The sequence below is a fragment of the Puccinia triticina genome, chromosome 8A, assembly GCF_026914185.1.
Source record: "Puccinia triticina chromosome 8A, complete sequence".
Classification (NCBI taxonomy): Eukaryota; Fungi; Basidiomycota; class Pucciniomycetes; order Pucciniales; family Pucciniaceae; genus Puccinia; species Puccinia triticina.
The window spans coordinates 1,782,591-1,796,878 of NC_070565.1; the positions used below are offsets into that span (position 1 = coordinate 1,782,591).

A 14,288-nucleotide genomic window follows, 5' to 3' on the forward strand; every position below is an offset into this window, starting at 1 on the left:
TTCCTTTTACTTTCACCTTTGAAACTTGTTTTATATCATTCTCAAGCATTGTCAGAATCACTGTTAGTACAGAAGTTATCACACCATGCAGTCTAAGAACCGTGAGTAGTAGATAAAATTTTGTCATACGTGTATCAAACATAGTCTCTGAGATAGAATACTTGGAACTTGTCTCATAGTCACCTTCCTTTTGTTTTTTCTTCTAACCACATTTTGGCCACTTGTTGTTAGTCTATTTAAACCTAGCATACAACAAGCAATTTAAAAATCATTGGTTCTCCTCATTCTTTCCCCACGCCCCGCTGAGCCTCATCCGGTGAGAGAGTCATACTCACTGCCCCAATTCTTGAGTTTTTATCAATACTCATTTTAGCCCTCTTATTTCTTGTGCCTGAAAGCTATAAATTCTCTCAGCTTGCTTTTGCCCAATCTTTGATCACAGGTCTGCACCTGAATTGATACCATCAACCAAAGGATTCTGCTGCTTAATATCCTTCTTTTTCTGTGGTTTTTCTAAGAAACAAACCACATAGGTTTCCCTTTAAAGAATCTTGACTATCCAGAAGGAAGCTAAAAAATTGTGGCTGGATTAAACTTGTCTAATCCAGGATCCCACCACGTTTCTTTGGTGAGAGGAGGATGTTGCACTCTCTAGCACAGCTGGGCAGCACTCCCTTAAGGAGGTAGCATTGCCAGTGGAAGTTAGTACCCACCAGAATATCATTGAAACTCTGAATATATTGAATCTGCTTCTCTTCTCTCTCTCTCTTTCTATCTCTCTCTCTTATATTTGTATTTTCTTTATCCAAAGAAATCCAAATATTGCCCCCATTTTCTTGTTTCCTGTTGTCACTATAGAGACTCAGGCTCACAGGATTCCTTGTGGAAACCCATGCTCAAAACCGTTGAGCACATCCTGGAATTCAGGTAGTAGTCCGGCGTTGGAAAGCGCTGTCTCCCATTCTTGGATGTTCATCTCACATGTGACTGTCTCTGGCCCTGGCTATTAGATAAGACTTTACTTGTTGCCCGATAGGGTTGGGAGGTTGTATTGTTGGCACAGATGAGAGAGGAATGGAGTGGTGTGCTGTCTTGGCCCTTTGTGGGGTTACCTCCTCCTCCATTACTGGCGGCCGCTTTTTGCTCTTTGTACTTGGGGTTGAAGTTCTTCCCCTTGTAGCAGCCTGTGATTTGGTTTTTTGTTCCAGATTGGCTCAGTTGATCACCGCTGTTGGATTGTTGAGTGAATCCTTGTTTCTGGATGTTGGCCTTTTGCGGTTTTTGGGCCCCCGTCAAAGGATCCCAGCCCGCTCTGGTTCCGTTTTTGGCGTAGGGGTTATTGGTCATTTGCCAAAATTTCTTGCGTCCAAATAGTTTTCTTCCGCAATGTCTTGTCTGTAGACCAATATGTCTGCTACAGATATGGTCGGCCATTTGCCATTAATCGGTGCAAGAACACCATTTATCTGATGTTGACGCCGTATTGTAACACCGCCATGAAGCCATGGCGAGATATTGCAGTGGCTTTTGTGAATCAAGACCCAGCCTGTGAACGTGCGGAAATGGTATATGTCTCTCAAGGTGATATAAAAACCTTGGTGATTGGTAGTACACTTGCTAAAGGTCTGGGTCCACTCGAAAGGGTATGGAAGGCCCGTACAACATCACAGTCACACACACAAAACTGATCATAGAACCACAGATCGGACAATCACAACCGCTACACGGGCCTTCCATACCCTTCAGAGTGGACCCAGACCTTCAGCAAGTGGACTACCAATCACCAAGGTTTTTACATCACCTTGAGAGACGTATACCGTTTCCGCACGTTCACAGGCTGGGTCTTGATTCACAAAAGCCACTGCAATAAGATTTTAGCTTGGCATGGCTTCATGGTGGCGTTACAATATGACATCAACGTCAGATCAACAGTGTTTGTGCACCGAGTAATGGTAAATGGCCGACCATCTGCAGCAGACATATCGGTCTACAGACAGGGCATTGCGGAGAAACCTATTTGGATGCATGAAACTTCGGCGAAATCGGTATGACCGTAAACGGACCCAGAGCGGGCTGGGATCCTTTGACGGGGGCCATAACATGGTGGCCTTCTCAAAGAAAAAGGAGTAGGAAACGTGCAGTGATTGGGAGAGACAAAGCTGAGAGCTGGTGCGCCAGAAAAGGCAAGGAGAAGCTCTGGCCCTTTTATTTCCATCAGCTCCTTTCTCCTTGGGGCCCATCCTTGCTCCCCTATCCACGTGTCTCAGAGGCGTAAACGCCCCCCACTGCTACCGTGTCAACGGCTGTTTAGGTGGTGAGAAGAAGCTTGGGGCGCTTCTCCTTGCCAACTGAGGCTTCCTTCCTAGGGGCAACTAGGAAGGCATTGGAGGCGCGTCTCAAGGATTGTTGCAATGCAAGGCTTGCCTTGTGAGCTTCCTGAAGGCTTGAGGGACATGGTTAAGTTCCTAACTTAACTAAGTCCCTCCTCGGGGGAGCAAAGCAAACTCCAAAGGAGGGACTTATGACTTATGTCACACTTCTTGCCTGAGAGATTGGGACTTTTGTGGCTTTTTATGCCATTTTTTCCTTTCTCCCTTCACACCAAAAAAACTAGGCAGCCTCTGCTGGAGCCCTGAAGGGTCAAGATAGCTGAACATCTTGGCTTTGTGTCCCTGTCCTCATGATGAGGATTGGATGCAGGGGCTGCAGTGGCCAAGGCCTCTTAACCAGACCATGGAGAGCTTGGTTCCTGTGTAATTGAATTGAGAAACCATACTGTTTTCCGTGGTCAGTTCAATCTGCACAGCATACAGCTCAAGGAACCTTGAAAATACATAACTTTGAAGGGTCATGGAGCAACAATGGTTGGACTTCCAAGAACATGTGTAGCGGCAAAAGACAGGGAAGAGGGAGACGAGTTTGATGATCCAAAGCGCATGCCTGGGGCCCTTTGGGAACAGGGTCAAAAATTGAAAGGCACAAAATTGCCTGCAAAAACATTTGGAAGATCGGAATCTCTCAGGCCAAAATGTGGACATTAGTCCCAAGTCCCTCCTTCGGAGGTCGCGCTTCGCGCCAGCCCCGGCTGTACCAGGGCCCTCCGAAGTGGGGGACTTGTGTTAAGTTAGGTTAAGTTCGGGTGGGCACTATCGCACGGGGGTGGAGGCTGGCATCCCCGGTCCCCGACCCTACCGGGGGCCTGTGGGGCAGAAAGAGAATCGTCTCATGACACTTGTCCGCAAGACACCCCCATTCCCACTCACCCTCTCCGACCGCATCTCCGAGTGCAGCTGGGAGCACCGAAACACGGCCGAAAGAACGATGCAACTGCTGGTGTACTCGGGCAGTTTACTAGTGACGATCCTGAGCCTGATCCTGTCGCTGTACTCGCTGCAAGCGCCGACATGGTCAGCCCCCGCCTCCCCTTCGTCCCCCTGTGACTGGAGCTGATGTTTCTGGGCGGGTGCAGGATCCGGTTCGACACGCCGGCGGGCTCGCCGCTCGCGTTCTCGTCGACATACGGGCTGACGCAGAAATGCGACCGGTCGAACCTGCACCCGGCGTTCGAGTGTCGGCGGTTCCCGGACCTCGGCCGCGACTGTTCGCCACCGCCGGCGCAGCTGCATCCGTCGAACGGAACGAGCCACGGACACATGGCGCCGCTGGGCGGAGGCACGGTGCGGGTCGATGAGGACGGCCGGGCCGGGTTCGGGTTCTGCGAGCAATGGAACACCGCAGCGTATACCGCCCAGCTCAGCGTCGTGGTCGGCGTCCTCAACATCTTCTCGACCTTCGTGATCCTGCTCGGGAACAGCTATCGGCACGCGCACGGCTGGAAGATCTGTGCCGGCCTGCTCGCCATCCACGGTACATCTCTCTCTCTCCCCCTTCCACCCCACTCCCGATCCTGATCCCTGTGTGTGTGTGCCAGCGTTTTTCCAGTCCGTGGCCTGGATCTTGATTGTCAATGTCTTCAACCAAGACGGCCGGTTCTACTTCGGCTCCCGGCTGTCCACCGCCACCTACGTCTCCATCGCCACCACGATCGTCGACCTGCTGCTCCTCACCGCCCTCGTCGCCGCCGGGTTCACCGGCATCTTCGCTTCCTCCTCCTCCACTGCCGCCCAGGACCGCAGCGACTACGAACGCATCCAGTAAACCCTGCTTCTCAACCGTTTTTTTTATTCTGTTGTGTCTCTTTTTTCTCTTCCTCTCGCGAGAAGATGTACAGTGTATGAGCGTGTAATAGTATCGTCCCAGTACTCCTGATCGGTCTGTGAGGTAACTAGCCCTCATCGATGCCAAGCACGTGCGCCCCCCAGTGCGACGCAGGCAGGCCTGCAAGCCCGCTGCTCTGCTCGGCCCAGTCTCAAGATGATAATTTGGCGGCGGCCGGGCGCGGACACCAGTTTTGTGAAACTTCCAGACTTCAGCCCGCCCCGTCACAGGTGCCAAACGGCGCGGGCTGGCGCGGGCTGTCCAGCGGGCGCCCGTGGGCTTTTACTATCCGATCCGAAGGGTCGGATAGTTCCGGATTGGCGTATAGTACCTCTGCCCTGGGTGAGGGTTTTGCCGACGGCAAAAATGTTTGAATGGTGCTGGGTGGTACAAAATTCTGCCCAACTCCCAGGAACTCTGAGAATCACAAAGTTCACCCATTATCCATGTGCATTGTGAGAGATTGAGAGCTTAGAAAGTTAGATGTAGATTAATACCATGCTAGATTTTCATAATCACACTTCAACAGTGCTCGACAACAGAAGGCAAGCTGTATTGCGGAACAGGAGCTCATAAAAGAAGCCTGTCTTCCAGCTTTGAGCGTATCAAATCATCACCAAATTACCTATTCGCCCAAAATCATCAACATTGTTCACACTTAGGCCCCGTTTGGAGCCGATATAATTGCGCGATATAATCTGGAAACTTGTGACATCTGACCAAGTTTTGGCGGACCTGATCAGATGTCACATAGGATGTCATGCAAAAAAACTCATATATCGCCTGGATTATATCGGCTCCAAACGGGGCCTTAGCTTCTGCCCAAAAATCATCACCAAAAGCCAATTCCCATCATGTCTTCTTTGAGAATCAGTAGTGCCCTAACCACTACCAGTGCCAGTCCAAATCCCAACATCCTCTCAAAAGACAGCAGAACCAAAATCCAGGAGAAATTACTGCCACTCCGAGAGAATCCTCCAACACAAGTGTGACTGATTCACCCGGCTTTGAGACTGATGAAAGTCAATCAAAGAAACACAAGCTCACAAGTAAGGTCTGGGATCATTTCTCAAGAGTTGTTGAGGGTAAGCTTGGAATTTCACCTCATCCCTTAATCCAAGAAATTCCTGACTCAATGTTAACTCCATGCTGATTGTTTTTCTCCAAACCCCATGTCCACCAGATGGTAATAAAGTCAAGGCAATTTGTAATTATTGCATGTAATCAATCTTGTAGTGAAATATGGTCTAAAGAAAATCAGTGGAAAAGTTGAGCATCTTTGAGAAAGCATCAAATATATACATGGGTCCTCAGCCAGAATGGAGGCATTTGAGAGAGCAATGGTGGCATCCAACATCAATCCCAAGGAGAAAAATCCTTCAAAGGGTGTCCCAACTTGCTGGAATTCAACTTATCTGATGATCAAGTCGGTGGTGCCTTTGAAGTTAGCCTTCCAACAGCTTGAGATGGACAATGACAAGTTTGAAGTCAGCCCCTTGGCTGTTGACTGGGATGAGCTGGTGGTGATGATGGAGTTTTTGGAACCATTCTACAAAGATGAGCTTTCATTATTATTCTCTGGTTCTTCTGCTAGGCAAAACTGAAATCATATTCTTTTTCTTAAATTTAAGCCACAGTTGAATTGAGCGGCACTCAGTATCCAACGATGAATCGCACCTACTGGGCCATGAAGGTGATTGAGAATCAACTCGCACGGAGCTCCCATCTTAGCAACAGCCACCTCACCAGTATCAAAAATGGGCTTTTACTATACAGATATTGGTATAGTATAGTTATCATATTTCTTTTGGTCCAATAACAGCACTGTTATTTCCATTTTCCGTAATGAAATTTTAATACTATATCCAATTGCATGCGGATTTTTTTTATAAAAAAAACTATATCCAAATGAAGGAAGAAACAAAAAGAAATATCAATACTATACTGGCCAGATGTGGCCAGTACCACTACTCAGTAGGGATGAAAATCTATCTATTTCTTGGGCTTGGGGATCAGAGCACCCAAAGCCTTTCAGGCCCCAGCAAAGTCCCCTGAGAGGGAAAAATCCTAACAAAGCCACATAAGGTTGCTTAAGGATTTTGAAGTAGTTGAAGGGAAAAGACAGCCAAGTCTGGAGCCACAGAGAACAATCTCTCAACAGAACCAACAAAGGGTAGTTACGTTACTTTGCGTTATCCGCGCAATTTTGGTAACATAACAACCCCTGTTATCCGGGGTCCCCCGTTACTTTACTAGTAACGGGGTCATTTCAGGCCCCGCACGTAACGCAACGGGCCTCATATTTGAGGCCCGTGAGCGCGTTCTCCCCCGGATAACGCATTAACGGACCATTTAAGGCTTTTTTAGCCTCATTTTTTGCCCGTTCTCAAGGGCTCCGCGCGCCCGGATAACGCAACAAGCATAGGAAAAATGGCTTGCTGTGGTGTGATAACATAATTGCACCGCCGTTACGCGTAACGCATAGAAAACGACAAAAATTCCGTTACGCTACCGTTATCTACGCGTTATGCGTACCCTTTGTTGACAGAACAAGACCTACCCGGTGTTTGTAAATAAGCCTTTGCTATTGCCGCAAGGACCTGCAGGTAAGTGGCATAGTTCACCTGTACAATCATCTGGAGCGCACATGTCATTGCCTTATGTTTACACCTGGTTAAGTGTGTTGTTGTGGTAACCAGGGGCAAACAAAGTTACTATACCTGTTTTTTTTTTTCAGAGAAAAACCACAGAATACTATACGGGCAAATACTATTACAGCTATTAGTATAGGGTGGTACAACCACAATAACAGAAAGGCCTGGTTAGAGTAGAGTATAATATAGGCCCATTGTTGCCAGTAACATTCAGCCAATGAAAGAGAAGTTCACCAAATACTGGGACTCAATGAAAGAAATTGCCGCTGTAGGGCTTGTCCTCAATCCTTGTTACAAGATTTGATACCTACACTTCAGCCTTGAGGAAACCCACAATTCCAAACAAACCTCCGACTTCCTTGGTAATGTGTGGGGGGCAATCTTGAAATCTCTGGGCCTTGTGTGTTCCTTCCCGCACCCCTACAGACTCTCTGGCCCAGACTGCGCCTAGCCCACCGCAAAAGCTTGATGGAGATACCACCCAATTCCTGAAGTACATGAATGGATCAACCAATGGCTTCCAGTCCGACGCACCAGGCGCCAAACTGGACTTATACCTCAAGGAAAAAAAACATCACCATTACAGGTGATGCTCATTTCAACATACTTGGCTGGTGTAAGATGAATGAATCACGTTTTCCTGCTTGTTCAAAGCTTGCAAAGATTTTTCAAATGGCCCCAGAAACCTCTGTGGCATCAAAATCAGCTTTCTCCACCGGGGGCCGTGTCCTAAACAACTACGGCTTCTGCCTCAATGAAGAGACAGTTGAGGCACTCTTGTGCTCTCAAGACTGGATGAAGGATCACTAGCATTTTATTTCTTTGCTCTTCTGCTTATCCCGTTCCTTTCTCCATTATCTTTGCATCATACATGTTGCTCCAGTTTTCTTTCTCTTTTTTACCATGTCATGATTTTATGCCTGTCTAGAATGTCAATGGATTACTCAAGTTGTGTATTTCAAGCCAAAAAAACCTCCTTGAAAAATGATCACCACCAAGTGCCTTTCAAATCATGCCTGTGCCTGTGAGCTGACCTAGCCCATGGGCTGCCCGCCTGGCCCGCTGCGCTGAAAGCCCGCCCGCGCCGCCTGTGTCTGCCTCCTTGCAGACACGGGTTTGGGCAAGACACAAGAATGGAGTGTTTTGACCCGGCCCAGCCTGTCCGGAATTGACGCGGGTTGAGCCAGGCTGGCCCACGGGCAGCCCAAACCCTATCATCCTTAGCCCAGTCGCCATCCTGACTTACAAACTCAACAAAGCCCCTCCTCTGCGGGGCTGAGTCAAACTTAACACAAGCGTACCCTCCACAGGAGAGCATAGTGATCTCCATGAAAGGAGGGACTTGCTTCTAAAGTTGCATGGCTGGCCCTACAGGATTGAGACAAATGGCAGGGAGGATGCCAAACTCCCCCATTTTCCTTGCCTTTGGTACCATCACAGTCACCAGCTTCTTAGCTTATTTTCCCCCACTTCAAACTCCCCCGTATCCATCCCCCTGGTAAGAAACATCCTGTATATGTTGTGACATGGTGGATTTCTGTACCCAATCCCCCCCTTTGAGCCCGCCCGGGCTCAGGGAATTTCAAACTTTGAGCCCAACAACCGCTGGATCACCTCTCCAGAACCACTTCACAGTACACCACGGGCGCAACAAAATATTTTGAAAACCAGTTCAATTGGTTTTCAGAATATTTTTTTTCAATTGGGTCCGGATGTCCTGAAGAACGAGTTGGACTAACCATTTTCAGATATTTTTAAAATATTTCTGGAACCAGCTGAGGTGGTTTTGAAAAATATTTTGGGAAAAAATTTGGTTTGAAAGATATTTCCAGAACAATTTGAAATGGTTTTGGAAACCATGTGGATGCTCCTTCTCTCAGGGCACGGTTTGTGGGACCTTTTTGGCAACAGAATTTGTCGACAACCCAGATCCAGACCAATTTGGTTCTGACAACCACTATCCGATCAATCTGGTTTTGACACCCATCCCAAAAACGTTTGGTGCACCCGTGGTGTGGGTGGAGTGGGATAGTCATTATGTGTGTCAGCTGGGTAAAAAACTGTGAAATGGAGGCTGAGATTGCAGGCTACAAGTCTGTCTACTCAGATTATTTTTAACCTAAAACCCACGTTTTGGAGACGCTTTGCGCCTCCTCGGCGGGGCTTTGTCACGCTCGGGGCTGAGTAGTGGGGAGCAGAGTCGGGCGAAAGCCTTACAGTCCAACCCCGGGAACCTGCAGCACGCCCGTTCTGCGAGCTATGTGCGTGCATGGATGGAGGCGCTCACACCGCCGCCATCCTTCTGCCGGCTGAAGCACACAGCGTCTGCGAAGAGGGCATGGCCTTGACAGTCCGGGTGCCAAACCCTATCCAAGAAAAGGCTGAAGCTCTGTGGTTGATGGAGGGATGAGCTTATCCAGCGCGTCTGGGGCCTGTGAGTGCTGATGAGATGTCCCAGCGCTGGAGCGGCCGAGCGTGCACGTCCCTCCTCGGGAAGCTTTGGTGCTATGTACCGCGCTGACGCTCTCCTTGGGAGACGCAGGCTATAATAGCTTAGTTGAGCGTGGGTGGTCCAGCCAGGACCACTTGGAGCTTCCCCTGCCCCAGCGCTCCCCGGCCCCGCCGTGCGCCCGCGCAGGCAGGCCTCTGGTGCTCGTGGCTGGGATCTCCCGTGGGCGATGGGCGGCACCCAGCAGCTGGCACTGCAGCGGGCGCACAGCTGCACATCCATGCGGATCGTGTGTCAGCGGGGGGGGCCATGAATATAGGCGGATGGGTGCCACGTCGGGCCTCTCGGCGCCCAGCGTGTGGCCACGTGGGGCTGTCCAGATGGCGCATGCATCCACGCACGCAGTATGTGGCCCGATAAGGATATACGAAGCGCGCTGCCGATGCAGCGACGGTCGGACGCCGGCGCCCGGGCCAGCGTGTGTGTGTGGGGGCACTGAATGGGTTGCCCAGGCTGGCCATATAACCCAGCCCCCGTCGCTCTCTCCAGCGCTGCAGCCATCCATTAATCCCTGCCTGCCCGACGCCCACGCGCGCTCCTCGCGACTTGTTTAATTTGCTGGTGTGCGGTTGCCAGTCTGTGTTTCGGCCCTCTTCGGCCTCCGTCGCACTCGGCCCCGGTGTCTGCCCAGCCCGGCTCCATTATACCCTAAACACATACCCGCTGCTGCAAGTCCAAGTGTGCTCCTTATCTCACCCAGCCCAGCCTACATAGCACATACATAACATTCACGCCTAATCCTCGCCGTGCGACTCCTCCAACACTGTTCATCCGAGCCCACGTAATAACCCACCATTGCAAATGTATGTATGTATGCCCTCTCTCTGCTCTTAAAACCCCCCAGCCCACCGGCTCCAGGAAGCCCTGCCCCGTCTTCCTGCGACTCGTCGGAGACAAGACCCCCCTGAGCCGCATCCGGCCATCCGAAACAGCCGCTCGCTAGCCAGGCTTTAGCCGAGCATCGCTCACTATACCCCCCCCCTCCCTTACCCTGCTCGAACACACACACTCACACCACATTCTCCGCTCTAGACACACAAAATGGCCGCACCCAATGCCGACTACGCCGAGAAGGCCTTCCCGCTCGACCACGAGCACAAGCAGGCCGCCGTCGAGGCCCAGACCTACGACCTCGAGGACCCGCGCCGCACCGAGGGCCCCGACGAAGCCGCCGGCGCCGCCGCCCTCCACCGCACCATGAAGTCCCGCCACATCCAGGTCTGTCCCCTTACCCCCCTCTATTCGTCCCCGCTGACTGCGTGTGTGTGGCCCGCAGATGATCTCGATCGGCGGCGTCATCGGTGAGTCGTTCCCTCCTTCCTCATCCCTCTCGGGCACTCACGCCGTCGTCGTAAAGGCACCGGGCTGTTCCTCGGCACCGCCGGCTCGCTGGCCAAGGGCGGCCCGCTGGGTCTCATGATGGGCTTCCTGGTCATGGGCACCGGTGAGTCTCTCTCCCCGTCGCTCGCCTGGCGCCGCTCGCTGACCGCTCGTCTGTGCAGTGGTCTGGAACGTGATGGCCTCGCTTGGAGAAATGGGTCCGTCCTCCCTCCCCCCCTCCCCCCCCCCGCCATACCTTGCTAACCCGTGCCCCCGCCAGTCTCGCATCTGCCGATCGCCGGCGGCCACGTCACGCTCGCGAAGCGCTTCGTGGACTCCAGCCTGTCCCTCACCGTACGTCCCCTCGTGCCCCCCCTCCCCCGCCGGCCCCCTGTCTAACCTCATGACCATCTTCCGCAGATGGGGTACAACTACTTCTACAACTGGGCCATCGGTGCGCGTTTCGTTCCCCTGAACAGCACCCCGTCCGTGTCCGCTGACCCTGCGCAACAGTCCTGCCCACGGAGATCTCCGCCTCTGCCATCCTCGTCAACTACTGGACCAAGGCCGTCAACAACGCCGTCTGGATCACCCTGTTCCTCGTCATCGTCGGGCTCATCAACCTCGGCGGCGCCAGGTGCGTCCCCTCTCCCTCTTCCCCGCTGCAGCTCGCCACTGACGCTCCCCTTGCAGGTTCTACGCCGAGTTCGAGTTCTGGTGCGTTGTTTCTTAGCCGCGCGACGGGCCCCGTGCTGACGGCTGCTGTCCCAGGTTCGCATCCATTAAGGTGGTCACCATCGTCGGGCTCATCATCCTCGGCATCATCCTCGGTCAGTCCACCGCACACACCCGCGCCTCCGAGCCGCGCAGCGCTGACCAGTGTTCCACGTAGATGCCGGCGGGGGGCCCGACCGGGACGTGATCGGGTTCCGCAACTGGCGCGAGCCGGGCCCGTTTGTCCAGCACCTGGGCATCGAGGGTCCTCTGGGCCGCTTCCTGGGCTTCTGGTCCGTCCTTCCCCCTCCCTTCCCCACATAGCAGCGAGATTGACGGTTAGACGGGCATAGGTCGGTGCTCATCCAAGCCGGGTTCTCGTACATCGGCACCGAGATCACGGCGATCACCGCCGGCGAGGCCAAGAATCCCAAGAAGTCCCTCCCCAGCGCCATTAAGGGCGTCGCCGTCCGCATCTGCATCTTCTACATCCTCGGCACCTTCATCATCGGCCTCCTCGTCCCCAGCAACGACCCCCGCCTCAACCTCGACTCCCACGACGCCGCCTCCTCGCCCTTCGTCATCGCCATCGAGAAGTCCGGCATCCACACCCTGCCCTCGTAAGCGTCCCCCCCCCCCCCCCCCCCTCTTTCGCGGGACACCAGCTGACACTGCCCTCAGGATCATCAATGCGGCGTTGCTCTCGTCCGCCTGGTCCGCCGCCTCGAGCGACATGTACACCTCCTCGCGCGCCCTCTACGGACTCGCGCTGTCCGGGAACGCGCCCGCCGTGTTCCGGAGGACGACGTCGTGGGGCCTGCCGTGGGTGTGTCTGCTGGTGTCGTTCGCGATCGGCTTCCTGGCGTTCATGTCCGTCGGCGCCGGCGGCGCGGGCAAGGTCTTCGAGTGGCTCTCCAGTCCGTCCCCCTCCCCCCTTCCTGTCGCTACTCCAGACTGACTACGTTTCCGCCGCAGCCATGTCGAGCGTCACCGGCCTGCTCACCTGGGTCGGCATCCTCATCACCTACCTCCGCTTCGACGCCGGCGTCAAGGCCCAGAACATCAACCGCGACCAGTTCCCCTACAAGTCCTACCTCGTCCGTCCCCCCCCCTCCCCCCCTTTGTCTGCCGGGCTGACGCGTGTGTGCTTCTGTAGCGGACCGGCGGCGCGATCTATAGTCTGGCCATGTGCTGTCTGATCCTGCTCTTCAACTCCTACTCCGTCTTCGTAAGTCCCCCCTCCCCCCCTGTGGCGAGAGAAGAGCGCTGACGGGAGGGACTACAGATCAAGGGCCACTGGAACACCGCCACCTTCATCACCGGATACCTGCCCATCCTCGTCGCCGTCGCCATGTACTTCGGCAGCAGACTCTACCGCCATCGGACCGGCGCCCGCACGGCCATCGTCGGCCTCCACGAGATGGTCCGTCTCTTCCCCCTCTTCCCCCTGTTGCCCTCCTGCTGACGCGCTGTGGATGTGTGTGCAGGACTTCTACACCGACTCGCGCGACGAGGCCCGTGATGGCCCCGACGACGACGACGACGACGCCGTCAAGAAGACGTTCGCCGAGAAGTTCAGGGCCGTTAGTCCCCTTCCCTCTCTCCCTCCCCCGCCGCTTGCTGACTCGTCCTTTCTGCAGTGGCTGTGAGCCGCGTCTGCAGGACCCCGACGCCCCTCCTCCTTCGTTTCTTTCGCTTCTTCGCACGCAGCACGCTCTTGCCTACTTATCCTCCCGCACAACTTGCCGCACAGATCTCCTCGTCCTCGCCTTTGTGTCTATTCGCTTGTAGTCAATGATGTACCACCACCCGCGGAGCAGTCTCTTTCCCTCCATCCGTCCAGCCCGGCTGTATATATACATACACTCTTCCTCTTGCCTTGTCTCCCTCATACGCTATCTCCCTCATACTTCATCTCCCTCATACGCCATCTTCGTCATACGCCATCTCCCTCATACTTCATCTTACTCATACTTCATCTTACTCATACATTATTTCCCTCATACATTATCTCCTTCTGCCCTTCTTATTTCCCTTCTTACTTCCCTTCTTATTTCCTCTTCCCTTCTTCTCCTTAATTCTCTCTCCCCCTTGGTAGCCCGGCGCCCAGGAACGGCGCCCGGACGCACGCTTCCCCGCTTGTTTGCTTGTCTCTCCCCCCGGCCCGTGCTCGTAATGCATCCGTGACGTGACGTACTGTTTTGGGCCCGGTTCGTGTGCACTGGGCCGCTGTGGGATGGCTCGGCGGGCTTTGTGGCCGGTCTCATGGAGGCCGCAGCGTCTGTGTGTCCAGGTGAGGCGGCGTCAATGAGCGCGGCCTATCTTGCCCAGCCTCGTCCCAGTATCTCTCGGCTGTGAGTCCCCCGAACTTCGCACAAGTCCCTCGCCTGCCGGGGGGCGCGGCGCGAAGCGCCTCGCACGAAGTGCGACCTCCGGTCAGGGAGGGACTTGCATGGAATCCCTGATTCCTGGCGTGAGAGCCCCGCGTACAGCTCTTGGTTTTTGCAGGTTCAACTTTGTGCCCCCAAAAACACCACTTCCCAAAAGAACTGAATCCCGCCCCGACTATCAAAGAAAGGCCTGCTTCTCCTCTTTAATTTGGCAGCAGTCACAGGCTGATAGCACTTGGTTCATGGCCTGGAGAGCAGTTTGAAAAGGGCCTCTTTTTGAGACGCATTCCTGCTGATGTAAGCAAGATTGCAGTATTCAACTGCCTTTCAATAGATTGAAACAGATTTTGATACAAAGCCACATGTATTTACAAAAAAAAGTCCTCTCAATATGGTCCGCTTTTCTCGGTGTTTGAAAACTTCAAACGCAAGGATCAGGCCTTATATTGGCAGCTACGAGGCCTAAATTGCATCAGAAGAAGC

At 53.4% G+C, this 14,288-nt stretch overlaps 2 protein-coding genes across 2 annotated transcripts; both read left to right on the forward strand.

Annotated features, from left to right (window-relative positions):
• Positions 1-3,321: 3,321 nt before the first annotated feature.
• On the forward strand, positions 3,322-4,158 carry PtA15_8A171 (uncharacterized protein; the record flags this gene model as incomplete). The annotated part of the gene is made up of 3 exons (XM_053171572.1): positions 3,322-3,407; positions 3,470-3,867; positions 3,932-4,158. The coding sequence occupies 3 exons, from the start codon at positions 3,322-3,324 to the stop codon at positions 4,156-4,158; spliced, it is 711 nt and encodes a 236-aa protein (XP_053022822.1).
• Positions 4,159-10,422: 6,264 nt separating this feature from the next.
• On the forward strand, positions 10,423-13,213 carry PtA15_8A172 (uncharacterized protein; the record flags this gene model as incomplete). Its single annotated transcript, XM_053171573.1, has 17 exons — positions 10,423-10,599; positions 10,658-10,682; positions 10,739-10,825; positions 10,884-10,919; positions 10,982-11,055; positions 11,122-11,155; positions 11,215-11,338; positions 11,395-11,418; positions 11,473-11,531; positions 11,594-11,708; positions 11,769-12,035; positions 12,097-12,332; positions 12,391-12,512; positions 12,572-12,643; positions 12,701-12,838; positions 12,903-12,933; positions 13,056-13,213. 17 exons carry the CDS (start codon positions 10,423-10,425, stop codon positions 13,211-13,213), a joined length of 1,779 nt encoding a protein of 592 aa, XP_053022823.1.
• Positions 13,214-14,288: the final 1,075 nt, after the last annotated feature.